Raw genomic sequence first — 23,011 nt, 5'->3', positions numbered from 1 at the left:
GGGAAAAAAGATTTAGAACTATGTACTGAAAAAGTGTGCATACTATGTTCCTGAGAATTTAGATTATCTAGGCAAGTCTGACCCAATCACATTAGCCCCTTTATTTTTTAAAAAGTTTATTTATTTTGAGAGAGAGCAAGACAGTGAGAGAGCTAGAGAGCAAGGGAGGGGCAGAGAGAGAGGGAGAGAGAGAATCCCAAGCAGGCTCCATGCTCTCAGCACACAGTCCCATACAGGGCTTGATCCCATGAACTGTGAGATCATGACCTGACATGAAACCAAGAATCAGATGCTTAACCAACTGAGCCATCCAGGTGCCCTAGAGGTTCTATTTTAATTTTTTGAGGAACCTCCATACTTTTTTTCCAGAGTGGCTACACCAGTTTGCATTCCCACCAACAGTGCAAGAGGGTTCCTTTTTCTCTACATCTTTGCCAACACTTGTTTCTTGTGTTTTTGATTTATCTATTCCAACAGGTGTGAGGTGATATCTCATTGTAGTTTTGATTTGCATTTTTCTGATGATGAGTGATGTTGAGCATCTTTTCATGTGTCTGTTGGTCATCTGTATATCTTCTCTAGAGAAATGTCTATTTGTGTCTTCTGCCCATTTATTAATCACATTATTTGTTTTCTTTTTTGGTTTTTGTATCAGTTCTTTCCATATTTTGGATATTAACCCCTTAGTGGGTATGTCATTTGCAAATGTCTTCTCCCATTCCATAGGCTGCCTTTTAGTTTTGTTCATTGTGTCTTTTTCTATGCAGAAGATTTTTATTTTGATGTAGTCCCAACAGTTTTATTTTTGCTTTTGTTTCCCTTGCCTCAGAAGACATATCTAGAACAATGTAGCCACAGCCAATGTCAAAGGAATTAATGCCTCTGTTCTTTTCTGGGATTTTTACAGTTTCAGATCTCCTATTTAGGTCTTTAATCCATTTTGAGTTTATTTTTGTATAAATGTGGTCACTTTCACTCTTGCATGTAGCTGTCCAGTTTCCCCAAAACCATTTGTTGAAGAGACTTTTTCCCATTGCATATTTTTGTATCCTTTACTGTAGATTAATTGACCATATAATTGTGGATTTATTTTGGGGCTTTCTATTCTGTTTCATTGATCTATGTGTCTATTTTTGTGTCAGTTCCATATTGTTTTGATTATTACAGCTTTGTAGTATATCTTGAAATTAGGGATTGTGATACCTCTAGTTTTGTCCTTTTTTTCTTTTTTCCAGTTTATTTATCTATTTTGAGAGAGAAAGAAAGTGCGGGTTGGGGAAGGGCAGAGAGAAGGAGAGAGACAGAGAGAGAATCCCAAGCAAGATCCACACTGTCAGCACAGAGTCCAACATTGGGCTCAAATCCACAAACCATGAGATCATGACCTGAGCCAAAGTCAGATGCTTAACTGACTGAGCCACCCAGGTGCCCCATTGTTCTTCTTTTTCAAGACTGCTTTGGCTATTTGGAGTCTTTTGTGGTTCCATACAAATTTTAGGATCATTTGTTCTAGTCCTATGAAAAATGTTGTTGGTAATCTGACAGGGATTGCATTAAGTCTGTAGATTGCTTTGGGTAGTATGAACATTTGAGCAATATTTGTTCTCCCAATCTATGAGTATGGAATATCCTTCCATTTCTTTGGGTCATCTTCAATTTCTTTCATCAATGTTTTATACTTTTCAGAGTCCAAGTCTTTCACCTCTTTGGTTAGGTTTATTCCTAGGTATTTTATTATTTCTGGTGCAATTATAAATGAGATTGTTTTCTTATTTCAATAAAGAAGCAATCTTGTAGCAATGAGCATCCCTAGCACCAAGGTTGTGGTCTCAAAATAAACTTTCTTAGAAATTTCTCAGTTTTCATTATTTCCCTCTGTCATTTCAAATTTTGTGTATTTGTACTTTATCTCATTTTTTATCGATTAGATCATATGATCCTGTACTCCCCTACCCCAGTTATAAAGCTTGTGCAAATAATAATCTATTCATCATACCCTTAATGTTGTATAATAAGGAATGTATCTGGTCCTTGTCCTAGGTTCCTGGTACAGAGCTTCAGAAATCCTTGGAATTTTCTGGCTGATAGGAGTGTCTTTCTTATAAAGTGACACATTGTGGGTCCATAGACAGCTTCAAGATTGGGTTGTAACTTTGGGTCCACCCATCCCCCAAATATGGGGGACTTGAGACTGAGTTAAATCACATGGCAAATGAGGTAATCAACCATACCTATATATTGAAACTGTCATAAAAATTCTGGGCACTGAAGCTTAGTGGAGCTTCCTGGTGGGCAAAATACATTGATGTGGTAAGAGGGTGCTAGGCCTGGAGTCTAAGGGGAGAGTCATGGAAGCTCTGCATCTAAAATCCTCCCATACCCTTCCCTAAGTACCTTTGCATTTAGCTATTCCTGGGTTGTATCTTTATAATAAAGCCGTAATTGTAGGTATGGTGCTTTCTTGGGTTCTGTGAGTCATCTAGGTTAATTATCAAACCTGAGAGGGTTTTGGGAATCCCTGAACTCATAGCCAAGTTGATTAGAAATGTAGGTGGCCGAAGTTCAGCTGGAGCCTTAAGTAAGGGCAGACTTAGAGAATTGAACCCTTAAACCTATACAGTCTGATGCTAAATCTGGGTAGTTACTGTCAGAATTCAACTGCCATCTACCCAGTTGCTGTGGAAACAAAACTAAGGTAAAGAGTAATGATCAAGGAAAAGCAAAGTATGCAAGTATACATTGCACATGTTGTCACCCAGTGCTAGTGCCTAGAGGGCAAGAAAAATTTATGCGTTTTTATCTTTAAAAATTTTATTTATTTTTTAATGTTTATTTTTGAGAGAGAGAAAGAGAAAGAGAGAGAGAGAGCAAGCAGGGGAGGGGCGGAGAGCCTGATGGGGGGATTGAACTCACGAAACGTGAGATCATGACCCGAACCAAACTTGGACACTTAACTGACTGAGCCACCCAGGCATCCTTATGCATTATTAAACTATAAAAATAATAGGGCTCAGTATTTTTCAGTTTTACTTTATACATATCTACAAAATATTTCTTCACACTGTTCCAAGAGTTATAAATTTTAGGGTTGTCATTCAAATTCAAGAGCCAACCAAATAGTCCATGTAATGTACAACTTTCTATCTTATGAAGGGAAAAGAAAAGTATGAGTCAGCAGTGAAGAGAACATTTGGTTTATTTAGGTACTGGTTAATTTGAATTTTGGATTATTATGTTACGTAGCATACATAAAACTATCAAAAACTAAGGTCAATATTTTATTCTGAAAATATTTTAACTGTTGTCAAATATAATATAAAGTAGTTATAAAGTTCACTTTGGTAAGATCAATCTTAGATCTAAGATTGAAAGTAGTGATTAAATAGGAATATAATTTTTTTTATTATTTTAGAGAGAGAGAGAATGCACACACAAGCACAGAAGGGCAGAGGGAGAGAAAGAAAGAATCTTAAGAAAGAATCTTAATCTTCAGAAAGAAAGAATCTTACGCTCAGCATGGGGCTTGATGCGGGGCTCAATCCCACAACCCTGGTATCATGACCTGAGCTGAAATCAAGAATTGGAAGTTCAACTGACTGAGCCACCCACCCAGGTGCCCCTGGAGTATAAATATTTATTTATTTACTAAAAAAAATTTTTTTTTAACATTTATTTATTTTTGAGACAGAGACAGAGCATGAACGGGGGAGGGGCAGAGAGAGAGGGAGACACAGAATCGGAAGCAGGCTCCAGGCTCTGAGCCATCAGCCCAGAGCCTGACGCGAGGCTCGAGCTCACGGACCAAGAGATCATGACCTGAGCTGAAGTCGGACACTCAACCGACTGAGCCACCCAGGCGCCCCCTAGAGTATAAATATTTATAAAGATAACTATTGTCTATAATTTGCAGATTCAAACTCTCCCTACAAAGGAAAAAATTCATTCACTCATTTACTAAATATTTAATAAATACGTATTTGTTAGGCAGGAGGACTATAATGAAGAATGAAAATTTGTTGTGAAGGAACACATTCTTGTGTAAAAAAACCAATTAACATATTATTACTAAACAATGCAAGTATTATAATGACAAACAAAATATTACAGATCAAATTTTAAAAATGACTAGGTGAGCAGTAGTGGAGGGGGTAGAGAAGGAGGGGGAAGGTGTGAGTGAGGTAGTATTTATTTGAGAGAGTGTGTGTGCAGGGGAGGGACAGATAGAGGGAGAGGGAGAGAATTCTAAGACATGGGGCTCAATAACTGAACCGCGTTTTTTTCTTTCTTTCTTTCTTTCTTTCTTTCTTTCTTTCTTTCTTTCTCTTTCTTTCAAGATTTTATTTTTAAGTAATCGCTATACCAAATGGGGGGCTTGAACTCACAATCCCAAGATCAAGAGTCACATGCTTTAGTGACTGAGTCAGCCAGACGGTCCAATATATGAACTGAGTGTTAATGGATAAGTAGAAGTTTACCAGAGAGAATTGGAAAGGAGTGAGGATAATGACAAAAGGAGTGGCATATGAAAGGACATGAAGGGGCACTTAGATGGCTCAGTAGGTTAAGCACCCGACTTCAGCTCAGGTCATGATCACAAGGTTTGTGAGTTCCAGCCCTGCACCAGGCTCTCTCCTGTCAGCAAGGTGCCTGCTTCAGGTCCTCTGTCCCCCTTTCTCTCTGCCATTCCCCCACTCATGCTCTCTCTTTCTCTTTCTCTGTCTCAAAAATAAACAAACATTAAAAAAACCTGAAAGGACATGAAAACAAAAGTGACCACAGTGCATTCTGGAAAATAGTTAAATAGTACAGGAGAAAAGAGGAGCTTAAGGGATACAAATATAGATAAAGGGCCAGAAAATGAAACTAAACTGTATAATAGGGATTCATTCATATTCATTTAATGTTTTTAAACAAACAAGCAAAAATGAATGAATAAGTCTTTAAAGTCTGTACCTTAAAGGATGCTCACTTTTTAATTCTTGGATTATTTTTACGGTGCTAAAATGAATTGGCTAGTAGGGCTAAATCATACTAGTCTTAGCTCAGTTTAATTCTTGCAGCAACTAAAAATAATTTTTTTAAGTAAGCTTTCTGCCCAACATGGACTTGAACTCATAACCCTGAGATAAAGGGTCACATGCTCTACCGACTGAGCGAGCCAAGTGCCCCTTTGACATAAGACTAGAATTTTACCCTTTTAGTGAATTCTATTTGATGGCTAAGTCTTACAAACAGCTGATAACCAAACATTAAAATAACTACATGAGAAACAGGCATTCACATGCATTGCTATTGGGAATGAAAGCAGTTATAACTCTTTTGGAGAGCAATTTGGTAACATCTAACAAAACCACATATGCACTTACCCTTTGACCTAACAATCCCACTTGTAGGAATTTACCATGAAAAAATATCTCTAACAACATAAAAATATGAGTGCATAAAGTTATTCATTAAAGATTGCTTTTAACTGCGAGATACTGGAAACAACCTAAATGCCCACATAAAAGAGAGTGATTGAATAAACTCTGGTACATTCACACAATGAGGTACAATGCAGCTACTAAAAAAAGTGAGGAAGATCTCTCTGAGTTTTTATGGAATGATTTCCAAGATAAAATTAACAACAGCAAATAAAAGCTAAATGCAAAGAGAACCTGCAGTGTACTACATTTCATGTAACAAAAAAGGGATATGTGAAAATAAGAAAATATACATGTTGGCACTAATTTATGCTAAAATAAATTTAGGATGTGAGCCAGAAACTAATTAAAAATTACCTACAGGACAGAGGGTAGGTGGGAAGAAACACAGTAGGAAGAATGAGAGAAGGAGGAAAGAAGCAGATGAGAAATGGGGTCTTGGGAAGTGACACTTATAAGTAAGCTTCTTTTGCATAGTTCTGGCATTTAAAACCATGTAAATGTTTCACATACTTAAAAAAAATTAAAGTAATTCAAAATTTGGGGAATCTTAATAGAATGCAAATAGCAATAAATGATACAACTGTAATTAAATGACATAACCACCCTGAGGGACTGTGGAAAAAAAAAAAAGAACTAATCTAAGTCACCTCAAAAAAAAGTATTGAGTAATGAAAGCTAAAGACAAGAAGACTTTACACAAATAGTAATATCTAGTTCATAAATCTCTTTTGCATAGCAAGCATTAGATATCCATTATGGCATGAGAAATTAGTCCAAAATTTAGTGGCTTAAAACAACAAACACTTATCGCATAGATTCTATAGGTAAGGAATCCAGGGCTGGCTTAGCTAGGTGCCTCTATTTTTTTTTTTAAGTTTATTTTATTTATTTTAAGAAAGAGAGAGCACTAGTTGGGGAGGAGCAGAGAGAGAGAGAGAGAGAGAGAGAGAGAGAGAGAGAGAGAATGAGAGAGGAAGAGAGAGAATCCCAAGCTGGCTAGGCACTGTCAGTGCAGAGCCCCATATGGGGTTGGATCTCAAGAACTATCAGATCATGACCTGAGCCAAAATCCAGAGTTGGACTCTCAACTGAATGAGCCACCCTGGCGCCCTGCTAGGTGTCTCTTAATCATGGTCTTTCCAAAGGCTGCAACCACAATATAGGCCAGGGCTGCAGTTATCTCATGTTTAAGGGAGCTCATTCATATGGCTGTTGGTAGCCCTCGGGCCCTCCCTGGCTACTGACCAGAGTTCCTTGCTATGTGAGTCTCTCTTTAGGGTTACTCAAAACATGGCAGCTTGCTTTCCGCAAAGTGAGGGCTCCCAGGGAGAGAACAAGAGAGGGAAAGTGAGACAGAAATCACAGTACTTTTGTAATGTAATTTTGGAAATGACTTTTATCACTTTTATCATAGTCAATTTGTTACAAGTCACTATACCCAGCTCCGCAGTCAAGGAGAGGGGACTACATAAGATAGTGAATACTAGGAGGAAGGAAGGGAATCAATGAGGGACATTTTATAGACTGCCTATCACAGTCTGTCTTCTAGCCCACAATTCATATCCCTCCTACCTGCAAATAATGCTCACCTTCTCCTAAGGGTGGGTTTGCAATTCTGAAACTACTTTATATATACTTTAGATGTGAGCAAATAAGTCATTAAATTGCAGATAATGAAAGCCAGGTTTCTTACTGAAGAAAGGAAATACGAATAAGGAAAAAAGGAAGGTTAGCTTTAACCCTGTGGTGTTGGATTGCAATCTGAGGTATTATTACGGTGTCATGTTTTTTATTATAAATTTCTTTATTTATTTTGAGAGAGAGAGAGAGCGCACATGAGCAGGAGAGGGACAGAGAGAAAGGGAGATAGAGAATCCTAAGCAGGGTCTGGGCTGTCAGGGCGAAGTCCAACACAGGACTCAATCTCACTAATCGTGAGACTACAACCTGAGCTGAAATCAAGAGTCAGGTGCTTAACTGACAGCCACTCAGGAGCCCCTGGTGTCACATTTTTAAATATACATAGAGATACAGGCAGATAGGCAGATAGGATGACGCCAGGGTTAAGACAAAGAAAATATAAGATGAACTTGGAACAACTTGTGGCACCAGAAAGTAGAGTGCTCAAAATTAATGAGGGCACATCAAAAGAACAAAGGAGCCAACATGAAGAAGCTCCAGATGACCAAAGTCAGGACAATTGGAAAAACAACATAATGACTGCAATGGATTGGAACTCATGGAATAAAATAAATATCCATAAATTATACTGAAGAAAAGAAGTTAATAAATTAATACTTGGAGGAGAAGATGAAGCACAAAAAAATTACCTTACATGAAAAAAATCATCATTTGGCAAATACCACAATAATTACTGGAAGCAAGAACCATCAGATAGATGCTAAAAGTAGTGAGTGAAAATATAATGAAAGAACAAAATATTTACATAGTCTCTTGTATTTCTCCACCAGATACTTACTAGTTAAATTACAAAAGTAAAAATAGTAACTTTAAAGTGCATAAACTGGGTCAATATCTCTTTAACCAAGTGATCAAAATTAATATGACCAGTAATGAGAAATGTTGAAATCTTGATATACAGTATGCAAAAAGACAAAACAGCATTTCTGAGGTATTCTAGCCAAAATTTTCATTAATTAGAGGAACTATTAGCCTATCCTACTCTGAAGGACATCCTACAAAATAACAGGCCAGTACTCTTCAAAAGAGTCACATTCCTAAAAGTCAAAGAAAAACCGAGAAGTTGTTCCAGATTAAAGAGACTACGGAAACGTGAAAACTGAACACAATGTAGGAACCTAGCTTGGGTGTGAATCAGACAAAAGACATTAGGAATTTTCCAAAGGTGAAGATTTTACATAACCATTATAGAATCATCAAAGTTCAGAAATAACAGTTGATAAAACACTATTACTAATCTACAGAACCTATTTAAATTTTGCTAATTAGGCTCCTAATGTCAAAGAAGAAAGGCACAGAAAAAATTCAAGCTGAGCCAAAAACCAGATTTTCTGAATAAAGTCCAGTGTTCCTTCCACTGTCATATAAATTTAGTTGTTTGTTAAATTTTTAAAAATATTTTTTAAGTTTATTTATTTATTTGAGAGAGACAGAGACAGCACAGATGGGGGAGAGGCAGAGGGAGAGAGAAAGAATCACAAGCAAGCTCTGTGCTGCTAGTGCAGAGCCCAACACAGGGCTCGAACCCATGAAACCACGAGATCATGACCTGAGCCGAAACCAAGAGTCAGATGGTTAACTGACTGAACCACCCAGGCATCCCTAAATCTACAGTTTTTATGTACAGGGATATGTCGATTTTATTTAACAATTTTAATATGACATTTAAAATGTATTAAATAAGAACTTTTTTTTTTAATTTTTTTTTTCAACGTTTATTTTATTTTTGGGACAGAGAGAGACAGAGCATGAACGGGGGAGGGGCAGAGAGAGAGGGAGACACAGAATCGGAAACAGGCTCCAGGCTCTGAGCCATCAGCCCAGAGCCCGACGCGGGGCTCAAACTCCCGGACCGCGAGATCGTGACCTGGCTGAAGTCGGACGCTTAACCGACTGCGCCACCCAGGCGCCCCTAAATAAGAACTTTAAATAGTAACTCATTACTTTTATATCATGTCATACTAGATAGGTAATATTATAAGAGTCACAAATTTGTAGTACAGTAACTGAAACAAGCAAATAAAAAAGATTAATTGAAATACTAAGTAACATGGTATGTATGGCATTATTGCATAAAATATGATTGTCTCCAAAGCAATTCAAGCTATCTCAAGTTATTGGGCTTTTTTTTTTATCAATAATGGATGGTAGTCTGGGAAGGATTTAAAAACCTTCCTCTTTGGATAGGCAATGTAGTTGGTAAGGGAGGGAGAGAAAAAGGGTAAGAAAGGAAGGATAAATCGGTGGGGATCCAAACAGAAAAGGAGTAAAGGAGTTAAGTAGAAAGGAAGGAAGAGAGATGCAAATCACATAGTTACATAGCCTTTGGCTCTTTCTGAATCCTTCCCATAGCACATCTTTACAACATACCACTGATGTTAGGAACCTCCCTTGTGCTACAGTGAATCTCATTTTTTTTTTTTCCAGACCAGATATATTTATTAGAAAGACCCTAAGGAGAAAGTCAAATCCAGAAGCTAAATAGCAATCTTATGGTGCCATACCCTTGTCTTAATTGAAACTTCATTATCCTTAGCAGGAAATGTAAATATGTCAGAATTTTATAAGAGCACCATAAGTATTTATTTATTTATTTTAATGTTTATTTATTTTTGAGAGAGAGAGAGAGTGCACACAAGCAGGGGAAGGGTAGAGAGAGGGGGTACAGAGGATCCAAAGTGGCTCTGTGCTGACAGCAGCAAGCCTGATGTGAGGGTCAAACTCACAAACTGTGAGATCATGACCTGAGCTGAAGTTGGACGCTCTTTCCACCTTCCTTGACTGGTCTTTTGTTTTTTTTAAACATTTACTTTTTACATTAAAAAAAATTTGTATTAAATTTATTCATTTATTTTGAGAGAGACAGAGACAGCACAAGTGGGAGAGGGACAGAGAGAGAGGGAGAGAGAGGGAATCCCAAGCAGGCTCCCTGCTGCCAGAGCAGAGCCCGATGGGGGTCTTGAATGCACGAAACCTTGAGATCATGACCTGAGCTGAAACCAAGAGTGGGACACTTAATGGGCTCAGCCAACCAGGTGCCCCTTGACTGATCTTAAAATAACCTTAGATTTTGTCTATATCAAAGGCTCCTCTCACTGCTTATAGCAAAGAATGAGGAATTGAAAGATCTGTATGAACAGTCTCAAGAAGGTAATGACCATTTTTTCTTGAAAGAAACAAGGCAATTCTTCAACAAGGAAGAATTATACTTTTAGATACAGTCCTATTACCCACATACATGATGGGAATATCTTGATATGAGGAAAAGAAAAACCCATCTCTTCTGTCAGAATATGGATCTGGTGACAGGCTGGCTCTCTGGAAATGTTTGGAAATCATGTATCTTAAGGACTTCAATTTGACAAAAAGATATAAAAATTTTAAAAAATCCTCTGAGAATAAAATATGCGTAGACTGAAGAGACACAGAACTTCCAAAAATTAAAAATAATACCTTTACAAAGAACAGAAGTTTTCCTATACAAAGAAATCATCTGAATGAAGATATATTCATGTATACCACTTACCATATGTGGCACATCTAATTTATATTTATACAGATTTTCATCTTGAAATAGCAAATAAGTTCCATTTTACAGATATACAAAACCTGACAAAATACTTCAGATAAGATAGAGTTAATTAAAGTTTATTTATACTTAAAAGCACTATTGGTTTCAAATGATTTTTGTCATTAAAAAAAAATCAATGGCTATTAAAATGGATTTAACCATGTAAACAATAAATACCAATAAAATCACCTCCCTGCCCCCACCCTTCAATAGGTAGACAGAGAAGAAAAACCTAACTTATTCCATCTGGTTTGGTAAAAAGATTATAAGGGTTTATATATAAGGAGATGCAGCCATTATTCAGGTTTAGAAAACATGGATTCAAATACCTAAAGCCAATTTTACATTTCCTTAAAAATGTCCTGATGTATTCTTGCAAATAGCATTCCTGTGTTAGGCTGCATATCACTGTGCTAAACATGATTGAAGAGCTACTCAGCAATAACAAACAACCACATCAACAAACTGTGGAATTTCATTCACTGTTTTGTAACTCACTCATTGACAAAACAGATACATTTTTAAAAAGTTAAATCATCACTCAGGAAAGCGTAATTTCAGTTTTCCTGATCTATACTAGAGATTTTTAATATAGTGAATCCTCTCTGTAGGGTCAAGAGGTTTAAAATAGATCTCCCTGCAAGATAATGTACAATATGGGCATACTGCCAACAAAATGATGAAACAGGTAGCAAATAACTTTTAAATAGAAATCATCTGTGAGATTCAAAACACTAGGTATGTGAGGGAGTTTTATCTAAAACATTATCATCCTTAATCTGTCTGAAATAATTAAACTGAAATCTTCTGCCCAATTTTCAAGCTGTATTTTATTATTTAAACTATCTTAAAGTGCATTCTATGGGTGATGTGACATTTTACTGTGGAATTAAGTGTTAATTATTGACAAAGCAGTTATTATCATGAGATAACTGACCTTATTTGAGAGTTAAGCATCCTGAGGCAAAGTTGAGTGTACTTAATCCTGGCAGGTTAATTATCTAGTGATTATGGAGCCTTGAAAGGTATTACTCCTAAGAACCATTTGCAAAATGACACTATTCAAAAAAACTTCTTAATTTAATAAAAATGAAAAACAAGAAGAATAATCAAGTTCTTTAGTCATGTATTGCTAGATAATGACCACAAAGCAGCTAGCATTAGCAGGCATCAATGGATATAATTACCTGCGTGTAAAATGTCCTTTATTGAGCTGATGACACGTGATTCCAGCTAACAAATGGTTGTTGCTGACGGGAAGTATTTTAAACTTTGAGGATGTCAGAAACAAATTAAAAATACAATGTCATATTTAAAGGCCTTATATACTAGAGTAGTTTCAAAACTACTGTAAGAAGAAATTGCCAAATTCAGATGTGAGGTTTAAAAGTACAACATGAACTGTAACAGGACACCAAAAATTTTGAGGTAACAGAGAAATTCGATTCTGTGCATTTCTGAATCTGTTAAAAGTAAGCCATGCAAATCAAAATCACAAAAAGATGCTACTTCACATCCATTAAGATGGCTACTGTCAAAAAAAGGGGAAATAAATGTTAGTAAGGACACAGAGAAATTGTTAACTACCAAGTTTTGCTGGAGGGAATATAAATAGTGCAGCTGCTATGGAAAACCATTTGATGGTTCCTCAAAAAGTTAAACATAAAATTGTTATCAGACAATCCAGCAAATTCCCCTTCTAGGTATAGAATAAAGGTCCTGAAAACAGGTATTCAAACAGATACTTGTACCTGTTCATAGCAGCATTATTCACAAAAACCAAAAGGCAAAACCAAATTGAATGTCCATCAACAGATGACTAAATAAAGACAAAACTCTGATACATGGATAAACCTTGAAAACATTACGTTAAGCGAAATAAGTCATACACAGACAACTATTTCGTGATCCTACTTAGATGAGGAAATTAGAATAGGCAAATTCATAGAATAGTGGTAATTAGAGATGTGGGGAGTTATTGTTTAATGTGTATACAGCTTCTGTTTGGATGATGGAAAGGTTCTGTAAATGGACAGTGGTGATGGCTGCACAATATTGAGGGCTTATTTAATGCCATTGAATTGTACACTTAAAAATGGTAAATTTTCTGTTGTTTTTTTTTTTTTACCACAATGAAAGAAAAAATAGAAAAAAAGTAAATTATATCACTTAATAATTATACTTTGTTTTTAACACATTAATGCAGCAATGTTATTCCTGTGGACACTTCTATTTTGTATCTGGATTTGCCCAACCAAATATTTGCAAATATTCCTTGGAGAAGAATATTGTTTTCCCTGGGCAAATCTGAGAAAAGAAATAGTGGGGATGAGAAATGAGAAAAGTCTAGCTTGAAAGGTACTATAGTCAAGTCTGTGAAATGAATAATGAAAAAGAATAACTATTTAAAATATGGTAGGCATTTTATTTTAGATTTCAGAACAAAGACTTTGCTGGTTAGAATAAATTAGGTCAGTTTTACTGAACATTAGAATGTGTGAGAAAATGAATCCTTAGTTGTTGTTTTTTTTTTTAATTTTAAGCTGTAAGAAAAAATTTAAAGGATCCTTTAGTATTTCCACACAAATCTGTCACTTTAAAATGAGGAAATTAAAGGAATAGTAGTTGCCTAATAGATCAGCAAATTGATTATATTAAGAAAAAAATCTAAGCATTTTATTAACATATAAATATATATCATTTGCTAATATTTAAAGTGGGGTCAAAATTTTGAGTGTGTGTCTGCTGATATTCTAGAGTCTTTCTTATAGAACCAGATCCATAATTCATAGTTTATGATTTCAGTTTCAGTTCTTTAAAGCAGAATGAAAACTCATAGACATTTATCAAGCCATTCCTGAGTGTAGATATTTATAGCTTTTGCTTCTTTTAATATTTTATCATTTTCATGCCCACATCTAATTCAAGAGCAACTTTTTAATTCATTAAGCTAATTCTTATTCTATTTGCATTCTCATTTTGTGAGATTATATAATAATTAATTATATGATGAAGATAAACTGCATTAAAAAGGTTTACGAACAAATAAAGTGAGTCCTGGTAAACAAAGAAGTTTGTGGGGAAAGAAGTAAGGTGGTATACCAGAGAATAGCCTAATATCCACGAATTCTCCCTCATTTACTTGGAACTACTTGTTAAGTTTTGTTTTGTTTTTTTGTTTTCATAGACTACTTGTTAAGTTTTATCAAAAGAATAAGGATTGCATGTTATCCAAGCAAGTTAGTTAAGTAAAACTTAATTAAGAGAGGAATAGGATCAACAGTCCTAGTAACACTACCAATGCCACCTAACAAAAATGGAGTAATCTCTATGAGTAAAGCTGAAACCGTACATGCATTAGAAAATCAGCCACAGATTGTGTAGATGAAATGGTTTTTGTGTAAAACACTTTTAATTTTAAAGCATTATTTAATGGTGGTGTATGATAATATTTAATAGTCTGTCAGGATTAAAATACAGGACTATCAAGTACTCCTCCTTTGGCTTGATAATACTATTGAAATATAAGGAAATCTTTCATGTAAATAATAGAAATTTGATACATAGTTAAAAAAAATAAGTTGATATTTATTCATTTTAACATTGGTTCTTTGGAGTGACTTTTATTTGAGTGACTCTAGATTAATTTTTCCTATTTTCAAACTTCTATAAATGGAATCACACAGTATACATTCTTTTAAAATAGCTTTATGAGATATAATTGTCATTTAATAATCTGTACAAACAAAAAGTTAATAATTAGGTAAGTGTTGACACATATATCAAGTCCTGAAACTATAACTACAATCAAGATAATGAACACATCCATTATTTTCAACAGTTTCCTCACATCCGTTTGTGATCTTTGCCTCACGGTACATCTCTATCCCTAGCAACCATGGATCTACTCTGTCACTACACATTACTTTGAATTTTCTAGAATTTAATTTAGATTGAATCATATATAGTGTACTTTTGTCTGGCATCTCCTCTTTCACTCAGCATATATATTTTGAGATTTATCCATGTTGGTGCATGTATAAATAATTCACCTCTAACAGTGAGTAGTATTTTACAGTATGGATAGATAACAATTTGTTTATCCAGTCACCAGCTGATGGACATTTGGGTTGTTTCCTGACTTTGGGTATTACAGATAAAATGGCTATAAGCATTTGCGTACGTCTTCTTTTTCTTTTAATTTTTAATGTTTATTTTTGACAGAGACAGACAGACAGACAGACAGACAAAGTGTGAGTAGGAGAGGAGCACAGAGAGAGGGAGGCATAGAATATGAAGCAGGCTCCAGGCTTTGAGCTGTCAGCACAGAGCCTGACGCAGGGCTCCAAGTCACAAACCGTGACATCGTGACCTGAGTCAGATGTCCAACCAACTGAACCACCCAGTCTCCCCTGTGTATTCTTTATATGAACATATCCTTTCATTTCTCTTGGGCAAATACCTATGAGTGGAATAGCTAGGTCATATAGTGGCCTGGAAATTCTCTCCAAGCAGTAAGCTTAAGTAATCATAGGGATCACCTCATTTATTTCTGGTCTCACAAGGATCAATGTGAAGAGAGAACCTTGGTGGACAAGGCATTTAAAAATTTTTAATATTAAAGTTATCAGAAAAGCTTTAAAGCATCATTAATAGTGTATAACCTTCTGAAAATGAGAGCCAAGCGTGTTTTGTTTTTGCTGTTGACTTTTTTTTTTACTTACTCAAGAACTAGAACTTATTTATTTTTAATTTTTTTTTTAATATACATCCAAGTTAGTTAGCATATAGTGCAATCATAATTTCAGGAGTAGAATCCAGTGATTCATCCCCTTTGTATAACACCAAGTGCTCATCCCAACAAGTGTCTTCCTTAATGTCCCTTACCCATTTAGCCCATCCCCCCACAGCCACTCCAGCAACCCTCAGATTGTTCTCTGTATTTAAGAGTGTCTTCTGTTTTGTTCCCCCTCCCTGTTTTTATATTATTTTTGCTTCCCTTCCCTTATGTTCACCTGTTTTGTACCTTAAATTCACATATGAGTGAACTCATATGATATTTGTCTTTCTCTAATTTCGGTTAGCATAATACATTCTAGTTATATCCACATTGTTGCAAACGGCAAGATTTCATTCTTTTGATTGCCACTAACAGTTGACATTTTGAAAATTTACAGTAAGCACAGATTTGATTGTTGTTTCTGGGTTAAGAGGGAGAAAGAAAGATAAAACAAACCTACTTGCATGCCCTGAGAAATCTATTTTACACTTCATTGCATTTTGTCCTGGGGCGCCTCGATGGTTCAGTCAGTTAAACTTTCGACTTTGGCTCAGATCAAGATCTTGCGGTTCATGAGTTCAAGCCCTGCGTCAGGCTCTGCACAGACAGCGTGGAGCCTGCTTTGGATCCTTTCTCTCCCCCTGCCCCTCCCCCCACCTCTCAAAAATAAACATTAAAAAAAAATAGAAATACAATGTCCCTTTTTTCCCCTGGAAACTTAAAGATAGTTTATTACTAAAGTATTCAAGGAGAAAAATGAGAGATGAGATTAAAGGAAAAAAACAAACAATGCCACACTTGTTTTTTATAATCAAATATGGAATCTTATCCTTATTAACTTTCATCACTCAACTGGTATCTCCAGTTTATTAAAGTTTTCAAAAGTCTCATTTTGACATTCAACTTACCTGATATTTGTTAAAGTATTGCATTATCTGCATTCTCTGCATTTGCATTCTCTGCAAATACAGCTTTATCTGAATAGTTGATAGCTGAGCAAAGCTCAGAGTAAACACTGAAGTGTATCACCAGAAATCTATTTATTTATCAGCAGACTTTTTGAGACTGGTTCAAGAAAACACCAAATATGTCTAATTGCCTCATATCCAATATTTATTTTCCTCGGTGGCTCAGTTGCTTAAGCATTTCGGCTCAGGTCGTGATCTCATGGTTTGTGAGTTTGAGCCCCGCATCAGGCTCTCTACTCTGTCTTCCTCTCTCTGCTCCTCCCCTGTGCACATGCATACACTCTCTCTCTCAAAAATAAACATAAAAAAAAAAGTAAAAATTTATCCAGACACGACTTGTAGCTTGTCATTTTACAACTTCCTCTTCTAGGTAGGGAAAAATGATTCTTTTAATAATCTATACTATATATAGATTATAATAGTATAATGTCTCTACTAGTCTATAAGTCCTAGTCTAACTTTACTAGTTGGTGCATTAATTATTTAAACAAGGTGGGAAAATATATGTAAGATAAAATTTCGCCATTCTATTTTAAGTGTTCAATTCAGTGACCTTAAGTACATTCATAATGCTGTGCAACCATTACCATTTACCCATTTCCAGACCTTTTTTGTTATTTCACATAGAAGCTTTGCAACCATTAAAAATAACTCCCTTGGTGCGCCTTGATGGCTTAGTCGGTTGAGTGTCCAACTTCAGCTCAGGTTGTGATCTCACGGTTCGTGAGTTCAAGCCCCGCGTCGGGCTCTGTGCTGACAGCTAGGAGCCTGGAGCCTGCTTTGGATTCTGTCTCTCTCTCTCTCTCTCTCTTGCTCTCTGCCCCTCCCCCGCTTGCACTGTTTCCCTCTCTCTCTAAAAAATAAACATTAAAAAATTAAAAAAAAAAACCTCCCAATTCCCCCTTTCCTCCAGTGCCTGGCAACCAATATTCTACTGTCTCTAGAATTTGACTAAGTACCTCATATAAGTGGAATCTTTATAGGAAAATCCAGTTGTCTGTGTATGGCTTATTTCCCTTGACATAACATTTTCAAGACCTATTCATGTTGTATCACGTATCAGAGTTTCATTTCTTTTTAAGGCTGAATAGTATTCCATTTTATGTATATACCAAATTTTATCTATTCATTTGTTGAGGGACTTTCTGTTTGTTTCCAACTTTTGGCTATTGAGAATAACACTGCCATAAATATTGACATACAAGTACTTGAATCCTTGCTTTCAGGACTTCTGGGTATATACCTATCGGTGGAACTGCTGGATTATATGGTAGTAATTCTATGTTTAACATTTTGAGGAACCACCCAATTGTTTTCTGCAGCAGCAGCAGCAGCAGCAGCAGCAGCAGCAGCAGCAGCAGCATTTTACATTCCATTCAGTAATGCAAAAGGGTTCCATTTTCTCCACCTCCTTGGCAATATTTTTTTCCTCTCCATATATTTGAAAATAACCATCCTAATGTGTATCAAGTGGTATCCCATTTTGGTTTTCTCTAATGACTAGTGATGGTGAGTACCTTTTCATGTGCTTAATTAGCCATGTGTATATCTTCTCTGGACAAGTGTTTATTTAAGTCCTTTGACAATTTATGAATTGAGTTGTTTTCTTGTTGTTGAGATATATATTCTGGATGTTAATCCCTTACCAGATATATCATTGCAAATATTTCCTCTCATTCCATGGGCTTTCACTTTGTTAAAATTTTTTTCAAGTTTTTATTTAAATTCCACTTAGTTAACATACAGTGTAATATAATATTAGTTTCATGTGTACATTATAGTGATTCAGCACTTCAAAGTGGCCTCATAGAATGAATTTGGAAGTCGTCTTTCCTTTTCCATTTTTTAGAATAGTTTGAGAAGAATAGGTATTAACTCTTCTTTAAGTATTTGGTGGAATTTGCCTGTGAAGCCATCTGGCCCTGGATTTTTGGTTATTTATTTATTTATGTATTTATTTATGTATTTATTTATGTATGTATGTATGTATGTATGTATGTATATATTTATTTATATTACTGATGCAATTTCTTTGCTGGTTACCAGTCTGTTCAAGTTTTCTCTTTCTTCCTGTTTCAGTTTTGGTAGTTTATACATTTCCAGGAATTTATCCATTTCTTGCAGGTTGTCCAATTATTATTTTTTTTTTTTATTTTTTTAAAATTTTTTTTTTTTCAACGTTTATTTATTTTTGGGACAGAGAGAGACAGAGCATGAACGGGGGAGGGGCAGAGAGAGAGGGAGACACAGAATCGGAAACAGGCTCCAGGCTCCGAGCCATCCGCCCAGAGCCCGACGCGGGGCTCGAACTCACAGACTGCGAGATCGTGACCTGGCTGAAGTCGGACGCTTAACCGACTGCGCCACCCAGGCGCCCCGCAGGTTGTCCAATTATTATTGGCATATAGTTTTTCATCATACTCTAATTGTTTGTATTTCTGTGGTATTGGTTGTTATTTCTCCTCTGTCATCTGTGATTTTATTTATTTGGGTCCTTTTTATTTTCTTTTTGATAAGTCTGGCTAGAGGTTTATCAATTTTAGTTATTTTTTCAAAGAACCAGATCGTTGATCTGTTCTATTATTTTTTTTTAGTTTCTGTATCATTTATTTCTGCTCTAATCTTTATTATTTCCTTCCTTTTGCTGGCTTTAGGCTTCACTTTCTTGATACTGTCCTTTGATGCACAAAAGTTTTTAATTTTGATGAAGTCCAATTATTTTGTCTTGTTCTTGCTGTGCATTTGGAGACTTTTCTTTTTTTAAGTGAAGGCCATTTTGATATCATCAGCATTTTCTGCAAACCTAATAATCTTGGGCCTCTGTTCTTTTCTATTCTTCTATGTCTATGCCAAACGTTTGGCATTGTTCTCTGGTTCTGTAAATGCTTTCCATCTTTTTTACACGTGTTTAACAAATGTGAGCTCTTATTAAAGAATTTTCTGTGCTCTGCAATGTTTGTTTTTAAGGCTCCTCCCCATTTTCTTCCTAATTATGGTCATTTGATATTATAAAATCAGAACTGAATTTTTGATGGTATTCAATCATCTCAGGTTGTCTTTGATTCTAAAATCTCATTCTTTGCAATGATATTTATTTTTTTTTAAAGTTTAAGAAATTTTTCTTCTTAAAATACAGAGCATATATTTAAATATTGCCAGTCTCATCTTTTTTGACTACAAAGAACTCTGAGTTCAAATATCAATTTCTCCCAAGGATTCTCAACCATACTGATGACCAATTCTTCCATGTTAATTTAAAAGGCCAGATTAACACTTTTCCTAATTACTTCCTTTAATCCTTCAGAAAATAAAATCAGCCATAAAGGAAATGTGAAATGTAGATTTTAACCAAGTGAAACTTCTAGCAGATACACAGTTCAAGGCTATTACCACTATTTCTTGCCATTATATCAGTTTGTGAATCATCGAGAATGTAGTAGTTCCCTTCAAAGTGTCTTTGAAGATATTCACACCATATTATTTTCTGTAAACCACTAAGGGGATCTCATAAATTATTTCCACATCAAATTTATTTTATTCTACACAGACAACAGTTATCTTATTTAGGTACAAAATCAGTGAATATAATCAAACTACATTACAACTATAGAATTCAAATCCAAATAGACTAGTTAGTACAACATGTTCACTTTACACATAAAAACCTGAGGTTCATGAAAGTTAAGTGATGCTGCCCAGGTCACAAGAAGATATACTGAAGGTCTCTCTCTCTCTCTCTCTCTCTTTTTTCCCCCCTGTTTTATGGATGTTTAAAGTCTACAGGTTAAACAAAATCTGTAAGTACTAAATGAGCAAAAAAACCTATTTTCTACTAATTTAGAATGAAAGAAAGTATAATTTTAGTAAACAAAAGAGCTGTAAAAATTTATAAATTAAACCCCATTTTATCACCTTCAAATACAACATACAAATATTAGCAAAAATAATATTATTAATAAAAAATTTAATACAAATTATACCAACATTTACCCATAATCTATTAAATAGACTCACACTTTGAATAAATACTTAAATTCATAAAATATTAATTTTAGGCCAAATGCCCCTTACCTTAATCCATGAAAATTTCAGAGGAAAACATTATTTTACTGGTCAGAAACAAGTTGATGACCGAAAGGAGTGATGAAAATGATTTTTATCTGGATTGTGGTCATGGCTACATGTCAGGCATGCATTTTCAAAAGCTCATACAAATGTACAGTAAAATTTAATTTTACTATATGTAAATTAGAAACCTCAATAATCTAACCTATTAAGAGACAATTTTTTATTATGATAGAAATTAATATATACCAGAGGAAATACTAAAAATCCTGAATTACAAACTCAAGACATTTTGTTGTGCAATTTTCAATTCTATTTATGCAAATATTTCAGTTTTTACTGAAATATTTCTAAACTTATACACAAACCAAAAAGAGAAAAAAAAGAGAAAAAAACCACCCGCACAAAAACCCCAAAAAACCACCAGGTACTTCTTTTTTTTAAAAAGTAACTCACCGTCTCATTTCCAAAAAGTACGTCAACGTAAGGCATAACTTTCATCAATGATTCCTTGTAGAACTGACTAATAAATGGTGCAGACAGATTCAAAGTAAAAATTCTGTTGTTTTCAGAAGCGTGGTTAGCCACTTTTAATACCGACTCTGGGGAAACTGTAAGAAAAAAGCCCTGGATAAAGAAAAAAAGGAGGGGAAATTAAAAATGTCATCTCCAGAGTCATTCTCAGTCAGAATAATAGAAATCTATAAAAAATGCAAAAGTCTACATAATACAAACTTTAAACTGCAGTTATAAAATGCAAGGCAGAAAACAGCAACATCTGATTAGAAGAAAAAAAACTATCATATGAGTACAATATGCTTAATATGTGCCATTATGTCAGAGTATAACACATAACTTATTTCATACTAGATTTGTATACTAAATATGGAAAGAATCCTGGGAATCCACATAAGAAAAAAATATTTCAAAGCCCTTATTCAATATAATAATTACATTTAAAATAGAAAAATAGTAATGAAGGCAGATTGGATCCTTGTAGCTTCTTAGAAACAGTTTGGATTCTTATAAGTGACGTTATATTTATTAAAAAATAAAATTAGTTTCCTAAGATCATAGCTTGTTAGCTTATGAAACACCTACAGGGGTTTTTTTTAAGGAAGATTCTGAATTAGAATTTTCAAGTAATGAGAAAATAATTCAGTAATAACAGAAAAATATTTTAATTAAAAAATATAGTCATGCTTTCTACATAAAAGAAAGTATAAGCACAGACATGGATGCTTACATAGGAAATTGGTTTGAATGATGCACAAGTGAGTGAAGGAATACACAAAAAGCAACAGAAGATAAAGTCGGAAAGGCCAGCTGAGTTAAGAACACAAAAGGCCTTCAGTGGCAGGTCAGGAGTCTATTAGATGGCATGGGGACAGATGATGGGTAATGACGTTTTCCTTGAAAGAAAGGAATAACAAGCCTGTACAAAAATTTAAAGGAAAGTTAATCTGGACAGCAACAGTTAAGACAAACAGAAAATCGTAAAGGAGAGAACAAGAGGAAGGCAAATGAGGTCAGCAGAAGTGATGACAGAGAAATCCAACAAGGAAAATTTCAAGAAGATACTTTAAGGTAGCCAAAGCTATCAGTGGGTAGAGAAAGAAAGTATGAGCAAAAGTCACTGGATTTGATGATTAAGTGCTTTTGGTGTAAAGGTTAAAAAAAAAAAAAAGCTATTAAAGAAAGAATGATAAGAAAGCAGGGGTTAAGGCTATAAATTATTTTGGAAGGTTTATCAATGAAAAATAATAGAATCATCTGAAACACAGGCAAAATAGGTAAGCAAAATTAATGTCCCCTAGGACAGCTTATATTTGATGGTACTTAGATTCAAAGGACCAGAGATAATATCCCTAGTTTGAATAGGTAATAGAATAGAAAAGAGCAGAAAGACATTTTAGTGGGGGGAAGAAGACTGGAAGAGTTGCTCTTAAGAATAGGGAAAGTTTGAGCATTTTTGCTCTTCAACAAGAAGGATCTATGGGAGAAACAGAAGAATGAAGAAGCAAGATAGGGAGGATGATTAGAAGGAACAAGAAACCAGAGGAAGTAAGGGCAATGGGAACAAGAAGGAAAGAAGAGCTAGCTTGTAAATGGAAGAAATAACCTTGAAAATGTAACGCAAACTTCTTTTAAAATTACAAAAAGGCTACTGAAATACTCAACTACAACTGAAGGACTAACCATTTCCATCATGCAAACTTTAAATACTTTAAAAAGAAAAAAAACTCTTTTCTATTACTTAAAAATTAGAATTTTAAGGGGCGCCTGGGTGGCGCAGTCGGTTAAGCGTCCGACTTCAGCCAGGTCACGATCTCGCGGTCCGTGAGTTCGAGCCCCGCGTCGGGCTCTGGGCTGATGGCTCAGAGCCTGGAGCCTGTTTCCGATTCTGTGTCTCCCTCTCTCTCTGCCCCTCCCCCGTTCATGCTCTGTCTCTCTCTGTCCCACAAATAAAAATTAGAATTTTAAAAGAATATTAAAAAAT

General features: G+C 35.2%; 1 protein-coding gene across 2 annotated transcripts in view; it reads right to left on the bottom strand.

Annotated features, from left to right (window-relative positions):
• Positions 1 to 23,011, bottom strand: part of ADK (adenosine kinase) — a 521,304-nt gene that overhangs the window by 149,156 nt on the left and 349,137 nt on the right. For both annotated transcript variants that reach the window (XM_047825350.1, XM_047825351.1), the window contains exon 7: positions 20,968 to 21,138. In XM_047825350.1, the coding sequence (XP_047681306.1) occupies positions 20,968 to 21,138 (171 nt within the window). The remainder of the gene's footprint in view (positions 1 to 20,967; positions 21,139 to 23,011) is intronic.

The sequence above is a fragment of the Prionailurus viverrinus genome, chromosome D2 (genome assembly GCF_022837055.1).
Source record: "Prionailurus viverrinus isolate Anna chromosome D2, UM_Priviv_1.0, whole genome shotgun sequence".
Taxonomy (NCBI): domain Eukaryota; kingdom Metazoa; phylum Chordata; class Mammalia; order Carnivora; family Felidae; genus Prionailurus; species Prionailurus viverrinus.
Note: the sequence above shows the minus strand (reverse complement) of the source record. Positions and strands in the feature narration are given on the sequence as shown.